The 19913-nt window shown below is 37.3% G+C and overlaps 8 protein-coding genes across 8 annotated transcripts; 2 read left to right on the top strand and 6 right to left on the bottom strand.

Annotated features, from left to right (window-relative positions):
* Window positions 1-109: 109 nt before the first annotated feature.
* LOC120774147 (zinc finger protein 354C-like) lies at window positions 110-3177 on the bottom strand. The gene is made up of 10 exons (XM_040103552.1): window positions 2965-3177; window positions 2341-2902; window positions 2049-2268; window positions 1772-1984; window positions 1305-1707; window positions 1086-1218; window positions 829-917; window positions 630-774; window positions 423-478; window positions 110-338 (listed from the first exon to the last, which is right to left on the bottom strand). The coding sequence occupies exons 1-10, from the start codon at window positions 3091-3093 to the stop codon at window positions 180-182; spliced, it is 2109 nt and encodes a 702-aa protein (XP_039959486.1). The 5' UTR covers window positions 3094-3177; the 3' UTR covers window positions 110-179.
* Window positions 3178-3217: 40 nt separating this feature from the next.
* On the top strand, window positions 3218-4805 carry LOC120774153 (mitochondrial tRNA-specific 2-thiouridylase 1). Its single transcript, XM_040103561.1, has 5 exons — window positions 3218-3361; window positions 3425-3590; window positions 3665-3849; window positions 3912-4138; window positions 4194-4805. The coding sequence occupies exons 1-5, from the start codon at window positions 3286-3288 to the stop codon at window positions 4710-4712; spliced, it is 1173 nt and encodes a 390-aa protein (XP_039959495.1). The 5' UTR covers window positions 3218-3285; the 3' UTR covers window positions 4713-4805.
* On the bottom strand, window positions 4797-7321 carry LOC120774149 (cell division control protein 45 homolog). Its single transcript, XM_040103554.1, has 3 exons — window positions 6692-7321; window positions 6028-6599; window positions 4797-5969 (listed from the first exon to the last, which is right to left on the bottom strand). Exons 1-3 carry the CDS (start codon window positions 7031-7033, stop codon window positions 5153-5155), a joined length of 1731 nt encoding a protein of 576 aa, XP_039959488.1. The 5' UTR covers window positions 7034-7321; the 3' UTR covers window positions 4797-5152.
* Window positions 7322-7732: 411 nt separating this feature from the next.
* Window positions 7733-10309, bottom strand: LOC120774148 (moesin/ezrin/radixin homolog 2). The gene is made up of 5 exons (XM_040103553.1): window positions 9466-10309; window positions 9300-9402; window positions 9024-9233; window positions 8733-8969; window positions 7733-8663 (listed from the first exon to the last, which is right to left on the bottom strand). Exons 1-5 carry the CDS (start codon window positions 10014-10016, stop codon window positions 7875-7877), a joined length of 1890 nt encoding a protein of 629 aa, XP_039959487.1. The 5' UTR covers window positions 10017-10309; the 3' UTR covers window positions 7733-7874.
* A 182-nt stretch (window positions 10310-10491) lies between these two features.
* LOC120774157 lies at window positions 10492-11457 on the bottom strand. The gene is made up of 2 exons (XM_040103567.1): window positions 11336-11457; window positions 10492-11279 (listed from the first exon to the last, which is right to left on the bottom strand). Exons 1-2 carry the CDS (start codon window positions 11356-11358, stop codon window positions 10919-10921), a joined length of 384 nt encoding a protein of 127 aa, XP_039959501.1. The 5' UTR covers window positions 11359-11457; the 3' UTR covers window positions 10492-10918.
* A 378-nt stretch (window positions 11458-11835) lies between these two features.
* On the top strand, window positions 11836-15740 carry LOC120774156 (cdc42 homolog). Its single transcript, XM_040103566.1, has 4 exons — window positions 11836-12017; window positions 14392-14732; window positions 14820-15017; window positions 15086-15740. Exons 2-4 carry the CDS (start codon window positions 14445-14447, stop codon window positions 15173-15175), a joined length of 576 nt encoding a protein of 191 aa, XP_039959500.1. The 5' UTR covers window positions 11836-12017; window positions 14392-14444; the 3' UTR covers window positions 15176-15740.
* Window positions 15741-16030: 290 nt separating this feature from the next.
* Window positions 16031-17857, bottom strand: LOC120774152 (probable tRNA N6-adenosine threonylcarbamoyltransferase, mitochondrial). Its single transcript, XM_040103560.1, has 4 exons — window positions 17605-17857; window positions 17403-17536; window positions 16879-17340; window positions 16031-16824 (listed from the first exon to the last, which is right to left on the bottom strand). Exons 1-4 carry the CDS (start codon window positions 17787-17789, stop codon window positions 16361-16363), a joined length of 1245 nt encoding a protein of 414 aa, XP_039959494.1. The 5' UTR covers window positions 17790-17857; the 3' UTR covers window positions 16031-16360.
* Window positions 17858-17951: 94 nt separating this feature from the next.
* Window positions 17952-19714, bottom strand: LOC120774151 (Golgi resident protein GCP60). Its single transcript, XM_040103559.1, has 4 exons — window positions 19499-19714; window positions 18970-19397; window positions 18538-18894; window positions 17952-18470 (listed from the first exon to the last, which is right to left on the bottom strand). The coding sequence occupies exons 1-4, from the start codon at window positions 19584-19586 to the stop codon at window positions 18054-18056; spliced, it is 1290 nt and encodes a 429-aa protein (XP_039959493.1). The 5' UTR covers window positions 19587-19714; the 3' UTR covers window positions 17952-18053.
* Window positions 19715-19913: the final 199 nt, after the last annotated feature.

Below are 19913 nucleotides of genomic sequence, written 5' to 3' on the forward strand. Positions count from 1 at the left end.
CATACATATTTATATATTTTGAATTTATTCTTACATACATAGAATTTAATGTTTTTAAACTATTTTTTTTTTTTTTTGAAAACTTTCTGCCTTTGCACTTTAAATAAAATTCGTGGAATGTTACTATCAACTTTAAAAAAATTCTAGTAACAAGAGCTATAAATTATTAATTTTTTTAATCAATGTTTATCGTCTAACTCCTTGCCGCTCTGATTTTGCGCCCACTCTGTTGGGTGTTTCCACTTGCGATGCTCGAAAAAATGGGAATTGCTTTTAAAACGTTTGTCACAGTAGTTGCAGCTGTAGAGATCTTCCCCGGTATGGGTGGTCATGTGGTCCTGAAAAAAAGAAATTGAAAAACATAAATTAATTCAATAAATTAAGAAAAATGTCAAAAAGTTTAAAAGTAATATCATACTGACCCTCAACCCCCGCTTTGTGCTGAAGTTGCGCGCACACACCTGACAAACATGTGGCTCTGGAAAACAAAGGACAACATAAAAAAACAATGCGATAAGTTATGAGAAAAGATACGATAAATAAACCAAAAAAACAGCAAAAAATATTAGTTAATAAAATATTAGTAACAAGAGCTATAATTAATTTTTTTTTTAATAAATTTTTATAACCTAGCTCCTTGCCGCTCTGATCTTGCGACCACTCTGTTGGGTGTTTCCACTTGCGATGCGTGTATAAATTGGAATTGCTTTTAAAACGTTTGTCACAGTAGTTGCACGTGTAGAGATCTTCCCCGGTGTGGGTGGCCATGTGTTCCTGAAAAAAAGAAATTGAAAATGGCAAAAAGTTTAAAAATAATAGCATACTGACCCGCAATCCCCGCTTTGTACTGAAGTCGCGCGCACACACCTGACAAACATGTAGCTGCTGCTCAATGCCGTGGCACAGACGCTTGTACTCTGAAAAACAAAGGAAAACATAAAAAACAATGCAATAAAAACAGCAAAAAATATTTAGTATTTAAATAAATGAATGGAATGTTACAATCAACGTTAAAAGAATATTTGTAACAAGAACTATAATTTATTATTTTTTGATCAAATAATGTTTATCACCTAACTCCTTACCGCTTTGATCTTGCGCCCACTCTGTTGGGTGTTTCCACTTGCGATGCGCGTATAAATTGGAAGAGCACTTAAAACGTTTGTCACAGTAGTTGCAGCTGTAAAGATTTTCCCCGGTGTGGGTGGCCATATGCTCCTTAAAAAAAAGAAATTGAAAAATAATAAATTAATTAAAAATATTAAGAAAAATGGCAAAACGTTTAAAAGTAATAGCATACTGACCCGCAAGCTCCGCGTTGTGCTGAAGTTGCGCGCACACACCTGACAAACATGTGGCTGCAGCTCAATGCCGTGGCACAGACGCTTGTGCTCGTTCAGTGCCACACGCGTTGACTCTTTCGTATCACACAATTGACAGGCGTACACGCTCGTTGGATCCGTATGGCGGATCATATGCACACGCAGGCTAGATTTGTTCGCTAGCCATTTATCGCACTCGGTACACTGTACGCCTTGACCGCGCCGCTTGGCGATTGTGGACTCACGCTTCGCGCCGTGTTGCGCCAAGTGACGCACATAGCACTGCTTGCCGCTCACCTCATGCCCGCAGTGTTTGCATACAAATAACTTGCTGTTGTCGTGTACACGCTTCATATGCTCTTGCAGGCGCACAGCATTCGCAAAGCTGCAATATTAATAAGTGAAATTTAATATTAAGACCCGCGCTATAAAGTAGTATTGCAATGTACCTCTTCGCGCAGATCGCGCACTGCTGCTGTTCCGCATCCTGTGCCGCGTCGTTCATATGCTTGCGCGCATGTTGCTGCAGAAACCGCACTTTAGCAAAACGCGCACCACATATTGCGCACACGTGCGGCAGCTCTGTTGCTTGCGGATGCTTCAGCAGCATATGATTCCGCAGGCACAGGCGGTCAGCGAAATTCATGTCGCAGTCGGTGCAGCTTTAAAAAAAAAAAGTAAAAATGCTGAATTTCAAGACATTATATTGACATTTTTGCCACTTACGAAAAGTATGTGGGATTACGATGCACATTTATGTGATCTAACAACATGAAGCGTTTATAAAGACGCTTCTCACAGCAAACTACATAACCGTTGCTATTATGTAGCCGCTTGTAGTGCGCTTTAAGTGATTTAAAGCATTTCGCTTCAAATTCGCACACTTCACATTTCAGCTGCAGGTGCTTAGCAATCAATTTGTCCTCCGCGGCCTGACTTTCGGCATCTACAAAAAAATTAGCACATTACTGCATATACATCTGTTAAGTAAAAGTAGCAAGTAAATACTGCGGCTTACCGCCAAGCAGTGGGCTTCCATTTGTCTGTGCGCTCGATGCAGTTATAACGCTTTCTGTATCAGATAGTGTGTCGGCGTCGCGCTCCGCTTCAGTATTTGTATGTGTTTGGTTTTGCTGCAGTGTTGTATCTTGCATATCAGTCTTATTGAGTTGCGGATGCGTATGCTGTCTATTTTTTACATTGTCAGCTGTCTCTTCCAACGCGAGTGGCGCTATTGTGGTGGCACCATTTCTCACTTCGACAAATGCTGGTTGTTGCTCGAGTTGTGTTTCTGCTTCGCTTTGCACTTTTAATCTTCCTTTCGGACTGGTTTTTATATTTTCGTCTGTCTTCAAGCTTACATCCTTGCGGTTTATGGGAACATTCCTATTTTGTGTAGCTTTATGCATAACACTGTCATTCGCAGAGTAATTTTCTGTTGCATGCTTTTCGATTGAGCACTTAAGCGCTGTATCTTGCTGCACCTCGGTCGCCTGTCGCTCAGCTATCAGCAAGCAAAATTTGCGAAAATTGTCTACGCTGGCCCAGCAATTTACACATATAGCATCGTTGCTAGTAAGCTTTAAATATTTAAAAATTAAACAATGTGCTCCACTTCCATTCATTCAAACTTACAACTTACCAGCAAACCCATAAATGTGTGCACGGTAGCCAAAATGTCCGCCGTAGCCTTACTAACGTCATCGCGCAAGGGTATTACTATTTTATCTTGATATAAACACAGGCTGCAATGTGTTAAGTCCGTTTGCATTTTACAAGTTCCTTTCTTAAAAGCACAACAAATATTTAATATACACCAGTTGACGTCCACTATAAAATAAACACAATTTACAACTTGTCAGCTGCTAAACCGGTGAGCAGCTGTTCATTGCGGACTGTCAAGCTAGTAAACAAAAAAAACCAGCTGTTAGGTGAAAAATCGCGAGGAGTTATCCGTTTTAGGATGTTCCGCAATGTTGTGATTGGCATATCAGGTGGGGTCGATAGCGCCATTTCTGCATTGCTACTCAAGCAAAAAGGTTAGTGCTTCAGTTTTCAATATACAAGAATGCAAGTAAAGCTATGACTTATACTAAATAAAGGCTACAATGTGATTGGCGCTTTCATGAAAAATTGGGATGAATTTGATGAAATGGGCGCTTGCAGTGGTGAGCAGGACTACCGTGACGCGGAGTATACATGCCAAAAGCTTGGCATTGAACTGCACACGGTGAATTATGTTAAGGAATATTGGAACTCGGTGTTCAGGTGTGACTACTATGTGCTACACTAACATTTACCGTCTTTAATAAACAATATAAATAATAAATTGCCAACAACAGCGCTTTCCTGGAAGATTATCAGAATGGACTGACACCAAATCCCGATATACTTTGTAACAAGTATATAAAATTCGACTTATTCTATAAATATGCCACAGAGCAGTTACAATGTGATGCCATTGCTACGGGACATTATGCAAAAACAAGTTTTGGTAACTTTCTGCAGCACTACAACGCTAATGGTGGTATGTACGCTATTTAATTGTGTTGAAAATGTGCTCAAGCAAATAATTTCCCTGAAACATAGACGTGCACTTGCTCATACCACGCGATACGTTCAAGGATCAAACGTTTTTTCTCTCTGGCATACAACGACACACTCTCAGTCGCACCATGTTCCCGCTGGGTGACGCCTTGAAACAAGAAATCAAAGCACTAGCGCGTGAATGCGGCTTAGAGCGACTGGCTCAAAAGAAGGAAAGCACCGGCATTTGTTTTGTAGGAAATCGCGATTTCAAACAGTTTATTAAGGAGGTAAAACTTTAAAGCACATTTTCCTGCTGAATAAATTCATGCAGTAGTCTTACAGTACATACAACCGCGCACGGGGCATTTTGTGGATATAGACAATGGAAAAATTGTGGGCACACATGAAGGCGTACACACGTGGACCATTGGGCAACGTTGTCGTTTGGCCTCCTACCTGCGTCCGTATTTTGTGGCGCAAAAAGATGTCGCCAATAATGTTATCTACGTGGCTTCGGGGCATGAGCATCCCGCGTTATACAGCGATGTCATACACGCAGGTGTACCAAATTGGCTGTGCAACGATCCCTTAAGTGCTGGTGCTGACGTTGCTGGTCAGCAGTTGCGTTGCCGCTTTCGCTTCCAGCACACAAAACCGCTAGTTGATTGCGTGGTTGAAAATTCAGCCAAAGAGACTGCCGGCGTGACAATAACTCTGGATAAGCCATTGCGTGCGCTTACGCCAGGGCAATATGCAGTTTTCTATAGTGAAACGGCTTGTTTGGGTTCAGCGCGCATCGTGAGCGCCTGCCGAAGTGTGGAGGAAAGGGTGGCGGAAGTGGGAATACTGAAACAGAGTTGACAAATAAAATAGTATTTCTCTTATGCCACAAATACTGTTTTGACATTTTTCTTTTGATAAAAAAATTAAAAGAAAAAACGTTACTTCGTTCAATTTCCTCGTATTTTAATCTGGACTTTTGTAGTGTTTTATTTTGCTATTATTTTAATGCACGTTTTTCTAATGGTTTGCATATAAAATTCCATATTTTTTTGGTTCAATGCGTTCTGCGTGCTTTTGCGTCGAGAAATGCTAAATAAAACATGAATACGTATAACGGCATTGACCAATTACAAAGTCATCGTTGTGCTATTGTTTACAAATATAACTAGAAATCTAATATTAACAATCTTATCAGGTCATATAACGGTTAAATATTGGTTACATTTCTTATAAATAAAACGTGTCTATATTATTAATTTACTTAACTGCTTATAAACTAAACTTAAAAGACAAATTTACTAAGCCAAAAGCACAGTGAGCGCATCTAAAAATTTCGCCATATCATTTTGTCTAATTTGTATTAGCGAGGTCTCGAAGAAATCCTGTAAAATAACTGCGTTACATTTGCTAGCAGCCTGTTCAAACGCTTTGCCAAAGAAGTTTTTCGGTGAATCTTCACGCACCGGTGGTATACCCACCAAGAGGCACAGGCCACGTTCCAAATCCACCGGACAACTGGCGATTAGCGGCAATTCAGGCGCTTGCCGACTACGCGATACCGCGACGTGACCGTTTAACATAAACTTTGCCAGCAAAGTCAAACCGTACGGGTAGGAGAAATATGTATTTTCTTCGTTTAAAATGTAGTAGAAGAATGTGCCTGTAGAGAGCACTTGATGCGCCTCCAAGCTGCTTTGTACTTGTTTGAATATGGACGATAGTAAGAGTTTGGCATTTTCAATGCCTTGCAGCATAATGTCACGATGACTGCGCGATAAGCTATCCAACGCTTCTAAAAAACAATCCTCTGGTGTTTTATCCTTTTTCACTGATTCCAAAATGGCTAGCATGCCATAAACGTAATCGGCCGCCGAATATCGATTTCGATAGCCATAATTGAGCGTGAATGAACCGTAGACTATATCCGGAATGTTATATTTTTCCGCCAGTTTTTCCAACATTTTATAGAACTCCTGACGCAACACCAAATCCATTGCGCTGAACATTTGTCTCGCTTGCACTAATGGCAAACCCATTTCGACCAGCAGCTCATGCAGACGCTTCTCACCGCGCAAAGTCCACAAACGCAATTTGCACGCACAATACATGGAGTAACTAAAAAATTTAAATTATCAGTTAAATTACTTTACACAAAAAAATTTCATCCACACACCGCATTGACTCCACCACACTCCAGTGTCGGTACAACACTAAGTGCAAGTCATTTTCAAAATTTATCTTCGAGGCACTCATATTGCTCTGATCGTTGGTTTTATTTGTTAAACGCGATACATGCGACTGCACATTCTCAATTTCCAACGTATACGCGCTACTCTCTATTTTGCCCAAAATCAATTGCTCTGTGAGACCCACAATGGCCCACCACAACAAATCCATATTATCCTTGGATAGTTTCCAAGCTAATTCAAATATGTTTAACGCCGTCGAACGCCCATAAAAGCTGTATTGTGTATATTCGAACATTATTCGATCTCGTTCATTCTCCCATGTACGACGTTGACGTTGCTTTATAATACGCTGCTCGTGACGTTCAAGGCGACTCAGCTTCTGTGCGGGTGGTCGATCTACTTTTTCACTGCCTTCTTCATCAGAACCGCCGGCACCACTATCATGGCCTGCATCATCATCGCCGTCATTATCACTGTCCTCATCTTCTGATTCACAAAATATGGATTCGAATGTGGGTATATTCTCTTCCAGAGCAGGATCACCTAATATGCACACCTTAAAAAAATATTTAATAAAATATAATAAGAAAGTTATATTTATATATATTTTATATATATATCCATAACATGGTATGTAATATAGCCCACCTGTCGGTCACTGTAAATGTTGCACACATCCAAAGGCCGATGCGCATCGCAAATAAAAAACGTTACATCCTCTTCGGGTTGCAGTAATTCTACAACGTCTACACAACCGCCACAATTCACTAGCAGCACGTACTTTACATCACCCTGATGTTCGTTGTAAGCGCGTTGCAATCCGGCCAAACCCATTATTGGTACCACCGAATATAGCATGTGGTCATATTTGAAGAGGGACTGCAAAATCTTACTAGCACATATAGCATCGATATCATAATTGACAATTATAAGCAGGCGTTTGCCCACTAGTCGATTGTAAAAATCCTGTCTGAGGTCTTGTATAAACATTGCAATTTTTTATTATTTGTGTACACTAAGTAATTTCTTTCGGTTTTTTTTTCTATTTAAATATGCTGTGCCTGACAGCTGCTCGCGATCACCACTTGAGCTCTACATAATTATTGGCCGTTTCACGCTAAATAATGTTTTTATCCTTATATATTTCTTCAAAACACGCGATAAACTGATGTTACTAATGTATTCCTATTAGATTTTTTATTTTAATCGTTGTTTCAGCAGCGAAATAAAGTTTGCAAAATTTCCAATGATCGTCCTGTTCACTTTCCCATGTTGTTTTAAAAAGCGGGAAACTCTTGTTCGTGGGGTATGTTCAATTTGAAAGATTGTTTAAACAGAGTTGCTTTTGAAATGAAAACAAATGTAACAAGAAATAAATAAATATTTAATTTTAAAACATAAAAATAAACTTTTAAGAATTAAAAAAGAAAGTTTAAGTGATATAGCAAAAACAAAAATCAAATATTATATTTTTTATGTTGCATACACAATCAGAAATTAAAAAACGTTAAGGATTGATCCTAAGAAGAGGAACGTAGTGGAATTGCATATTGGCAAATTTAAATTTTGAAGTTTAATTTATGAATATTTATTACAGGTGATAATTCAGCCTCAAGTAATTTAAATATAATCATTTAATTATTTATATTTATCTTTTTTTAATTAATATATAAAATAAGACACTTTAACTATATACTGTATAACAGCAAATGTTTTATTTAAAACTAATGATATACAACTTGTCACTTTTTTAGCACTAAAATCTATAGCGAAATTCTAATTGACAAACGCAATTGAAAATTCTAACTATGTATTATATTCCCTTGCCCACCTACAGTTCCTCGAAGAAAGCCACACGCGCTTTAGTCGAACCTGATTTTAATTTTTTCAACGTTGAGTATTTCGTTTCGCCCGCCTTGATAAGTGCATCACTAAGTATATCAAAATTACTTTGATTTTCCTCGATTTTCAACAATTCAATTTGTGAACGTAATGTTTGCAACTGATTTTCCATTTGTTTGGATTTCTTTAAATATTCTGAGCGACAATTTGCGATTTGCTCCATTTCAGCATCCGTGAGAATGAATTCCTTTGTTTCACAATCATCAATTAGCTCGGAGCAGAGGTCGTTTTTGGTAATGCTAAGATCGTTGTGGGATGTCGTCAATTCGACGCCGCCAGCCGTTTCCATATCAATAGTTGAATTGCTGTTGGTCAACGAAGGCGTACTGACAGCCGTATTTGTAGCCGATACGACTACAGTATTCCCTGAAACGGCCACTAAACTATCGGTGGATGTTTTGCGTCCATGATTGATAAAATTAAGCAGACGCGCAGTGGCTTCGCGTTCGGCTAATTGTGCACATTGCAGCTCTTTTCTCAGCTTTTCCGCCTCTGCCTCTCGTTTATCTTTTTCGACCGTTAATTGATGTACGTAAAAGTCCGCATCGCGGATCTTTTTCTCCAAATCCATTTTCTCGTGTTCGATTTTCATTTGTCGCTCTCGCAGACGATCCATTTCCGTTTTGAAGTGATGTGCTTTAAATTCGGTCAGTTGCATTTGCTCCTCATTCACGCGACTTTTCTCAAAGTAAAGCTCCTTGGTCTCCTCCGAACGCCGCTAGGACCACAAAAATAAATATATAATTTATTTTATTATATTTAAATAATATAAGGCAACTGCACTTACCAACGCATCACTAGCCATATGCATCTCTTCCTGTAAATGATCATATCGCTTTTGCAGTTCATAGCGCTCCCGTTCCGCCTTTTCGCGTAGCTTCTTCTCGCGCAAAAACTTGGCGCGTTCTTGCTGGCGCCTCTGCTTCTCCTCTTTTGCTTGAGCTTTCATTTGCTGTATTTCCATCGTATCCGGCTTACGACGTCGCATATAAAGATCATGATTGCCTTTACACAAATCTAAAATCTAACGGAAAATAATATATAACAACAAAATATGTACGTTGAAGAAAATGCATACCATTTTGTTAATATGCAAATCTTGTGAGTAGAAAATAAAATTAGAAACTTTTGTGTCCACCAGACGTATGGTAAATTTTTTATCATCGAAGCTCACATGTCTTATTTCGTTCCATTGAAACGTAGTACGTGGTGAGAGCTTATTATTTTCTTCATAAATATTGAGTCCAATCGCGGTAACGCCCAGCCATAATTTGGTTTTATTTTTATTCTGTGAAAAATAGTGAAAGTTGTTTTCGAATTCATCTTAATTTCAAAACAGCTGAGCAACACTTACAGTAATAGGAAAATAGTTCACACCATACATATCTAAATCTTGTGCAATCTTCAAGTATTCCATTTCAACTTCATCACGCGTCATCGGTTCATGATCCATATACCTATAGAATGATTTTCTGGTTTAAACTTTGCATCATATAATTCCTAGTATACCATATACTAACCATGTCTTAATGCGTTCCTCCCACATTTCCGGCGTCATTTGATACTGGTCGGTAACTTTTTTTGGCAACAAGTCTGCGCTCGCTAACATACCATCCTTATAGGTTTCATAGTCGTAAGGACCATACTGCACGTGCACAGCATATGAAGCTAACAATACTGATGCTTCCGGCCGACAATATATATCCATAGAGAGTATACTTTGTTTAACTTGTAGAAAAAACAAATGCTGTGTGATTTCTTGTATTAGCTCTTCACTAACATTCTCCGGAAAATATTTTGCATAGAAATTGAAAACGTAAAACCCATTAGGTTGCAACTGTATGCGTTGATCCTTTACTTTCTTGTCCATCTTCAGCCAGGATACATGTCCACGCGTATCCACATACTGCAAGCCAAAATACCATGATTCACGCAAGCCTATGGTGCGACATACCAAATCAAAAAGTTCTTGTCCCGTTTCGCGATATCCCAAATTGAATTCTAATTCGGAATCGAAGGTTACCACCTTCACTGGTAGCGAGCGATTTTTCTTCGACCGAAATGGACTCATTGTTATGCAGACATTAGTGCATATATTTATTCCTTGTTTGCAATGTCTTCGAGTGCACTTTGTTATTGTTTTGTTATGTTGTCCAAATTTGTTGCTACATATTTTTTTAAAATCAAATGGTTTGTTCAAAATTTGTTTGTTAAATATTCATCCCTAATTTGGCACTTCTTAAGGCACATAAAATTTACAGCACGCTGAGCCTGACAGCCCTCAGCTGCCAATCTCTTTTAAAGTTTAAATATAGTTTGTACGATCTTTTTATTACAAAATTTCATCTTTTTTGTTACAGCGCGATCACTAAAAGTGCAAATTGATAAAAGTAGTAAATGAAATGAAAAGTGAAAGAGAGCAAACTGTCAAATGACTCAAAACGCAAAACACCAGATTGTTGTTGCATGAATGAAGCATAAATAGTTGTCGAGTGCGCACGCACTGAATGTACTATAATGTTTCAGATATTCACAAACAAAAATAATTTATTGTTTTAAGACGTTCATGAACAAATATTTGGCTTTTAACATGATTGAAATTATTTTTACAGAGTTGACGTGCACAATCCGCTTTAATAAGAACATAAGCTGTTGTCAATTACTAACCAACATTTTGCTTTAACAGTTCGATGACTTACGCATTCATTTTCTGTATTGAGTATAAATTTACATTTGTATGTACGATTGGAACATGAACAAAATAGTCGTTTCTAACGCAAACAATTACTTAACTTATACGTTATTCTATCATATATCATCTTAAATTTTATAAGTTGTTATGGTAAATTAAAGTATAGAAGCCTGTTGCTTTAGCTATTATAAACTTGCTTTTGTTTACTGGTACAATTTGCTTTTTTTCTTTTGCACATTCCTTTTTTCATGACTAACCTAATTTATTATTTCACAAACACTCTAAACAACACATCTTTTTAAACGTTCATAGTGCAATTCATACAATAACTTATTCTTAATATAGTAGAATGGGTTCTCAGCTTCGTTAAGCTCTGGTGCATACGGATGTTGCAAATGTATTTGTTGCTGTTGTTGTTCGTCTGCTGTCTGAGGTTGCTTGTTATGCAAATGCATATTTAAAGCACTGTTATTGATGTAATTGTTGTTGTATAGTTGAGACAAATCAACTTGTTTGGTGGGGTCATTAAAATGCAATTGCTGAATTGCCTGCTGGGGCTCATCCAAATTTGTCAAATGCAGCTGATTGATACGTTTAGAGAGTGGTGTCGAATCACAGATGTCATCTTCACGACTTCTTTTTCTGCATAGAAAACGAAATTTGTATTATTTTTTATTATCGCACTGTAAGCTAATTACCTTTTGTCGATTAAACCTGACATATTGTTAAATATATTTTTATATTTTATTTAATACTCCGTATTTATTATCTTTCTTTTATTGTCGCAGTGGCGAATCGGAGTAAAAGTGGGATCCACTTGATTGTGTTCACAACTAGTAAATAATGAACAGGGTTGCATGGAAACAGCACGTATTTCAAAATAGAAGCTCTTTACAAATTAGAGATAAATGATGAATAAAAAATCGTATTTAAATTCAGTATATATAAATATATATGGTATATATATATGTATATATGAGATATACCTTTACAATCTGCAAACCTTTGAAAACACATTTGTACCGTCACATATTAATATGTGACAGTTCAGTGAAATGATTTAAGTAGAACAAAAATGGATTAAAATACTCTTAAACAAAAATTCAAATCTGATTTTATTTTGTTTTGAATGATATATATTATTTTGTCGTGCCAGATTTTAACATTGTTTGTTTATTGGTTAAAGTTTGCTTATTTGGAACATATGCATACATATGTTAGTTTACTACTTACTGCCGCAACCATGCAACCGTACAACTCGTCATAGGAGAACAAAGAAGAAGAAGCAGATTGTGGAAGTAGACGTGAATAAGAAGTGGACGAAATTATTTCATAGAGCCCAGCCCCAGTTAAAAATTTCTGATTTTAACAAAAAAATATGTAAGTAAATTGTTAAGATTTGTGAATTTGCAAATATTTGATTTATATTCGACGTGAGTATGTGAAAATTGTGGCTTTTTGTGCATTATATGTATGAAAATATACGAAACAAAAGTCGTGTGAAAAGAGAAAATTCTTAAGTGTGAAAAGTGACGGTGCTGTGTGTGCACAGTATGCAGAACGACGACGACGATGACGGCGTACGAACAAACGAACGATATTAGGCAGCAGCGGCGTTGGCGGTGGAAGAACGCCTAGCTGAATTGTAAGGCGTCGTTGCAAGAACGAAAGGAATGCCATTAAAAAGGAAAAATAAAATCTTAACAAACACACGCACTTATTGCGGCATTCCCAGCATAAAAGCCGATTTTGACCCATTCTACGGCGTATCCATTGAGATACAGCAAGTAAATAAGCCAAGAGAAGCGCAAGAAACGCATATCCGCCGATTTATAGATATCTGTATGTACGGATGTGTTGGCAAGTGTGTGTCGCAATAAGATTTGTGTTTTAATTTTTTTGTAGACAACATATTAAATTTGTTGATTACTTTCACGTTTTGGCATTACAAAAAAGTTCCGTGCTGAATTCCAAAAAACAAGTTTTGGTATGTAGCAGCAACAAAAAACTTTATAAATAAAATGCATCAGCGCTTCGTTGCGGTCGACTGCGCTGTTGGCGACTTGTATTTTCACCATCACAGATGAGACATATGTACATATGCATAATATTTTAGCAAGTGTGTTTTAGGAAGTTACAAAGGGAGCGGCGAATTAAAGTACAATAGCGTTTTTATAGATAATTTAAAAGCCAGTATTTTATGTAGACATGAACGCTAACTAGCGAATTTTTCTTATCAATATTCAATGCTTTTTGAGTCATAGTTCTTGTGAAGAGGCTAGTCGCAGCGCAGTTCATAAATTCAAAGTAGCGATACGACATCGTCGCTTGTCATATAAGCGCAGCACTCACGCGCGCACGTAAACAACCACACAAACATGCATGTATTCGGTTGTAAGTTGGCAGTTGACTGATCGCACGGTACGTGTATATTTATATTTAAATTTCCTTAATGAAACTGCAGCCAAGTATGATTGTGTGAGCACAGCCTTGCATACACAATATATGTATAATCAACTTGGAGCAAAATGCTTAATGTTTTTAACGGTCGCATAAATGAAGAGAATGTCAAACGAACATTCGCCCCGCTAATACCAGTGTCAGCAGACAATACTTAACGATATGAAAGCATAAAAAATTCTTTGCATAAAATTATTATAAGTGTCTATATATCGAAGAAGCGGAGAACAGGCATGCACACAATCTTACCCACCTATGACTACATACATACATACATACATATGTATATGTATGTAGACGGCGAATTATAGAATGAAGGAAATGACAATTGGTAGTGTGTTAAGAGTCAACAATGTTATCTACAACTCAATTTGGCCAATGATTAATACGAATTGACAGCCATTGATACCTTTTAAAGCTACGTAATTGACAACTAACGTTACAAAACATAACGGACAACGTTAAACAATGGATAATATTTTGAATGCGTCAATGTTTTTTTTTTATAGAAAGTTTTTTGTCGATTTTTATTCTAGATGACATTTTATTACCAAAAAGTATGTATATCTAAATGTTACAAAGGCAACATCCGGACAGTAAAAAAGGGTCAACAGGTGCTAGTTTTGGTTAATAAATGTACGGCGTAGCACATGAACATTGAACATTTTTGTCAAACCATTGAATAATTGAAAATGGCGAACAAAGCGTACTATACAAAGAAATATTTTTGCCTGGCAATGTGTAATCCTCCCCCCACATTTCACACTAAAATTTCTTCCCTTATAACTAATCAGCTAGTAGATATGCTATTTTATTCAATGCAGGGAGTGTCCTTTTTGTCATAGGTGTTGACCAACCCACTTATCTAGCTCTAACAGCGTTACATTAGTTTTGTTGGAAGTGCGCGTTTATTTATTTAATTTTTGCTTTGTATAAATGTATCCGTACATACGTACTTACCAATCGATAAGTGTTTTTCTAAATCAATCTAATACTATATTTTTTAAGCACCAATCGATTGTTTTATGTTATGCCGCGTATCAATGTCTGATAAGGTTTTATTGTTTGCAAAAATATTTAGTCGCAAATAGCTTTTGGAAAGTTAAGCAAAAACACATTAATGATTTACAATTATTTATTGCATACATTTAGGGTGCTATTTAAAATTATGTGTAGCAACTTGTGAGTCTTTCGTATTATTTGTTGGTTCTGTGTGAAAAAAGTGTTTAAAATATAAAAACTTGCTTTAATTTTAATTCCAAATGTTCAAATAAATACAATTTGTTGCTTGCAGTGCCAATTTAGACGACAGCTGCGCAAAAACGCAAAGAAACAAGCTACACAAACATGCAGACTATCAAGTGTGTTGTTGTCGGCGATGGTGCCGTGGGTAAAACTTGCTTACTCATCTCTTACACGACCAATAAATTTCCTTCGGAGTATGTGCCCACCGTATTCGATAATTATGCGGTGACAGTTATGATCGGCGGCGAGCCATACACTCTGGGCCTATTCGATACGGCCGGACAGGAGGATTACGATCGCCTGCGTCCACTGTCTTATCCACAAACAGACGTTTTTCTCGTCTGCTTCTCAGTAGTCAGTCCCAGTTCATTTGAGAATGTAAAGGAGAAGGTTAGTGCACCTACATACATAAATACGTTCATGCAATGCAATGCAAGATATGATAATTTAAAAAAATTGCGCTTTATTATTACTTAGTGGGTACCGGAAATCACGCACCATTGTCAAAAAACACCCTTCCTATTGGTTGGCACACAAATCGATTTGCGTGACGAGAGCAGCACTTTAGAGAAATTGGCAAAGAACAAACAAAAGCCCATTACCATGGAACAAGGCGAGAAGCTGGCCAAGGAATTGAAAGCAGTCAAATATGTGGAATGCTCCGCTTTAACACAGGTTAGTTAGTTAGTCATTTGCTAGCATTTTAAGTGTTTTAAACACAACACCTCCCTTTTGAATAACAGAAAGGTTTGAAGAACGTTTTTGATGAGGCCATCTTAGCAGCGTTGGAGCCACCAGAACCATCCAAGAAAAGGAAGTGCAAATTCTTATAATTTTATGTATTTATTTATAAACGACATTTCAAACAAATAGCAAAAGCAAGAGAACTAACAATAACAACAAAATAAGCTTGCAAACGCGTATGAATTCATTCTATGCACATGAAAAAATAAAAAAAAATATATAAGTTTTGTAAACGATTTGTCGAGAAGAGTCAACAGCACTCATTGTAGTGTGGAAACCGTAAATTCGAGTGGCGGGATTGGCGTGTGGGAAAAATACAATAACAAAAATGTATTGTTAGCGTCGAGCGCAAAAAAATTAAGTATTTGTATTTTGGGAATGATAGGGTCTGTCTATTTTGTACAAGTTGGTGGTAATATGAATAATATGGCAACACATACACACACAAATAGCAATAAATAAGATTTTTCTAAAACAAAACAAAAAACAACAATAGTTAATATTGAAATACGGCAGTATAAAATTAACGCGTTCGTTTTGGATTTTTTCAAATTACCGCATAAATATGTATACATACGGCAATATAAAGAAATATATATATTTAAAAATATAAAATTATTTATATGCGCAGCATGCCATTGAAGGTACAGTGCGTTAAAACAAGCAAACAGCAAATTCAAAATAAAAATAAGCAAGTTACTGCAATTTTTCAAAATAAATTGAATAATTTAAGTAAAAGTGAACGCAAACACATACACACACAAAGCTAAGCGTTAAAGGAGTATAAAACATTTAAAGTAACCACAAAATACTTACAATAAAAAACATTAAAGCAAAAAATGATTGTAGTTCGACATTGAAAAATGAACTAATGATGCATTTTTTAATATTTTTATATATATACATTATCAACTTTTACATTACTTTAGTTATAGTCATTATAATTATTGATTTCAGATATTAAATAAAAAATGTAACAACAACAATAAAATTACAACATAAAAATAAAAACTTTCTTTTTGGTTATAATTGCGTGGTTGTAACATTATATAAAACGTCCTCCACAGAACTGGGAATTTAGCAGGGAATGTGAAATGTGTTTTTGGTTACGTTAGACTTTGCAGAGCTCATCAGGGGTGGTAGTGTAAACCCAAAAGAGTTTTGTTGCTATTAAAACCTAATATATTTAAATTGTATATTTCCATATATGAAAAAAAATATATATTTTTTTGCCAAACTATATAAACTTTATTTTAATTTTACAAATCTACAATTTATTGCGCCGCTTTAAGCGGCCATTGCGCACCACGCCATTTGGACGCCTGCACCCATTTGCATTTGATACCCGCTTCTGTAACTGCATCCAGCATACTTACACCCAACGCTGCTTTGCCTTGTGTGCTTACCGCATCGTAATCCCAGCGCATGCAGCTGCGGTCGTGCTTTATTTGCTCAATAGCATTCCATGCAATCATAACGCCATTGTCCGAACAATATTTCTTCGACGGTCGGTATGCGCGGCAATCGTAGTGCTCTGCTAAATGTGCAAGATCGTTGAAAATGTAATCGTTATTGGCCACACCGCCAGATACAACGAGCGAACGTGGCGTGTCACCAAACCAGGACAGTGTAAATTCCAGTGCACGTTGTGTGCGATTCATTAAATGGCGACTTACTGCCGCTAGCAAACCGGCGCAGAAGTCGTGGTAGTTGTAGATAATACCATCCGGTGGTGTGCCTGTGGAAAAGTGAATAATTTATTCAAGGAAAATAAATTTTTGTCCGAATCCACCTTCCTGACGCTCAGCCGCTCGTATATTGCGAAAAGCATTATTCTTTATGCCCGCAAAGCTGAAGTTGCAATTACGTTCACGTGCCAACGGTAAGGGAAACTCAAAGCGGGCGGGGTTTTTCGCGTCCTTCGCGGCGTCCTCCACTGCTTGACCGCCATTCCAGTAACTATATTTTGGTATGAGGAACAAACGCAAGCGTCGCGCTATCTTATCGAATGCTTCGCCTGGCGCGTCGTCAAGCGATTCGCCAAGTAGCAGAAATTGTGTAGCGCTCCGTACAAACACCAATTGGGAATGTCCACCGCTTATAAGTAGACACAGAAAGGGAAACGGTATGTTTTGTTCCATACGCGCTTGTAAAGCATGTGCTTCCATATGATGTACCGGCACCAATGGTTTCTTGTATTTTCGTGCTATGTGTTTAGCAAAGCGCGCACCGACAAGCAAACTGAGCGGCAGACCTGTAAATATACGCAGTTAATTGCTACTGTTCAAATTCTTAAAAGTCAACTTAATTACAAACCAGGCCTTGTTGTAACACCAACAGCATCTAACATGTCAGGTGTCATCTTTGCCTCCTGCATGCAATGCTCGAAAACTTCAGCAATCTTGGCACGATGCAAATCTTGTGCGCGTGGGGGTATGATGCCACCATACCTATGCATTTATATCAATACAGACAGTAAAATTTCTAAATGCGCTTCATATTTATATATATTTTTAACCTAGTATGAAATTTTTGCTGTGAGTTCAAGGCATTGCCAAGCACTGCACCGCTTTCGTTCAGCAGCGCAATGCCAGTGTCATCGCATGAAGTTTCAATACCGAGTACATTGAGGTAACGTGTTTTAGCAGATTTACAAGCAAAATTCTTAAAAGTTCTTAATGCCACTGTTGTTAATGTAAACATTTTAGTAATTTAAAGAGCAAATAATTTACGTCATCCTTGAGAAACACATTATACACAATAACCGCAATTCACTAATTTCATAAACAGCTGATCGCTGAAGAAACAAAACAAAGCAACAAAACTGGTGTGCAACGTCAATTGTATCATACAAAAAACATATGCTTTCATCATAAAATTATTTATAAATTTATTTATTTGAATTTGAAAAACATAAAGTCAATTCGGCACAGGTACATGGCCAATAAAATTACCATTAAATTATGTCTAGTGTTCATAATATATGCGATAGTAGATTGCTTTTGAGCGAAAAAAGCTGTAACTGTTGCTGAATTTCAGCAGATATACTCCTTCCGTTGGATACAAATGCGATCCGACATAAACTTCGTTATAACAATCGCGACGATATAGCGGCACTATTATCGATACGTATGGCTTTGAGGTGCTGCCATCGTCCAGCGATTCTCGGTCTATATTTACGGAGCCACTTTCAAGATCTTCTGCTGTTGACTGGAGATCATCGTCGAGATCACAATCGCCGTTTTCGCTGTCTGTCTCGTGCACAACTACCTCAGTTGTTGTTGGTTTGCTCCATTCAAAAAATAGACCGAAACCAATATCGTAATTATCACTGGCAAATTCCCAGAATATACTTTTGCCATTTGCCATTGTTGGTACCCGTACCTGTGATAAAAAATCAATCCACTTATTACGGTTTCGGTAAGTGTTTGAGACAAATTAATCTGCTTACCGTTACAATTTCGCCCGGATCTAAATGTAGCACACCATCTCCTTCACCTTGCGATACGTCAGCCTTAAATACCTCGATATCTGGCCGCGTCCACATGTTAGCTGGTTGTAATGTAATGAATTCATCTAGACAGTTATCGTCTTGCTGCTGTTCTTCATTCTTACATTCATCCAATCCACTTGCTGTGTCACCCGTTTCATTTTGAAGTAGCTTCGCGCCTTCTTCATGCAATTCAATGTCAGATTTATTATGCATATGCAGTTGTTGCATATACTGATGGTAATGCTCGTCCTGCAACTGTCGTATGAGTACGCCCTGTTGTTCTGGATTGCCAGGAAACTGAATTTCAGCGTAGCTCTTTAAAATATACAAATTAAATATTAAGTTAATCACGTTGCTTCATATATTTTAACTATATTACTTAGTATTTACCTTAAACTGCTGAAAAGTTTGTCTATTTAATGCATCTTTTAGTTTCCGTCTTTGCAATTCTTCTTTGTAGCCCTCTTCTAGCAACTCTTTTTGTTCACGTTCACGCTTTTCTTTCTCCAACTTATCTTCCTCCATACGACGCAACTCTTGCTTCAACGTTTCATCGCGATTTTGTTTAACTGCTTCCACGTAAGGTCGAAATGCGGTACACATATTATCCAACAAGTCGATGAATCCCTCCATTGCCTGTTCCCGGTTGATATCCCCCAGGAGCTGCCAATGCATCCGCCTATCACGCCCAATGACGTCCAGCACCCCTAACTCGGGCGCACTGCTAGCATCGAAAGGACCAATTGTAGCTTGTTGCTTAAAAGCTATCAATTTTAAATTATCCTCATATGACAGGTGTATTGCTTTGCCTGAATTCTCTGAAACGAAATGTTAGCAAACATGTACTATATATAAGCAGCTGTTCAAGTGACCGTTTATCACCCCTTTTTTCCCATAATCTCACATCTAATCAACTTACGTTTGTAGAAACTTAGCGCCAATCGATATAGTTCTGGCAATGTGAATCCCCATTTTTCTAATGCAGCGGCTTGTTGAATGCTGTCCATTTTATGTAAACTTCTATACGAATGCTTTTTTCGCCAAATATATATTTATTTGTAATTACGCTGACATTGTAATCAAGAAATTTGGCTTTTCCAGATTCCAACGTACATAAAGAATTGTTCAGAATAAACGTAAAGAGCGGCTGTGAAGTGTCAAAAAGAAAACGCCATTCACAATAATTTTCTCGTCATTCCAAATGATTTTTCTTAGTTGTTAATCAAAATGTTTTCCCTATTTACTTATTAAAAATAATAATTATTTAGTACGAAATGTCAAATTTCGTACAATATTTAATATCTGAGTAACTAAAAAAATTCTATCAAAACCAC

This window comes from Bactrocera tryoni, chromosome 4 (genome assembly GCF_016617805.1).
Source record: "Bactrocera tryoni isolate S06 chromosome 4, CSIRO_BtryS06_freeze2, whole genome shotgun sequence".
Taxonomy (NCBI): Eukaryota; Metazoa; Arthropoda; class Insecta; order Diptera; family Tephritidae; genus Bactrocera; species Bactrocera tryoni.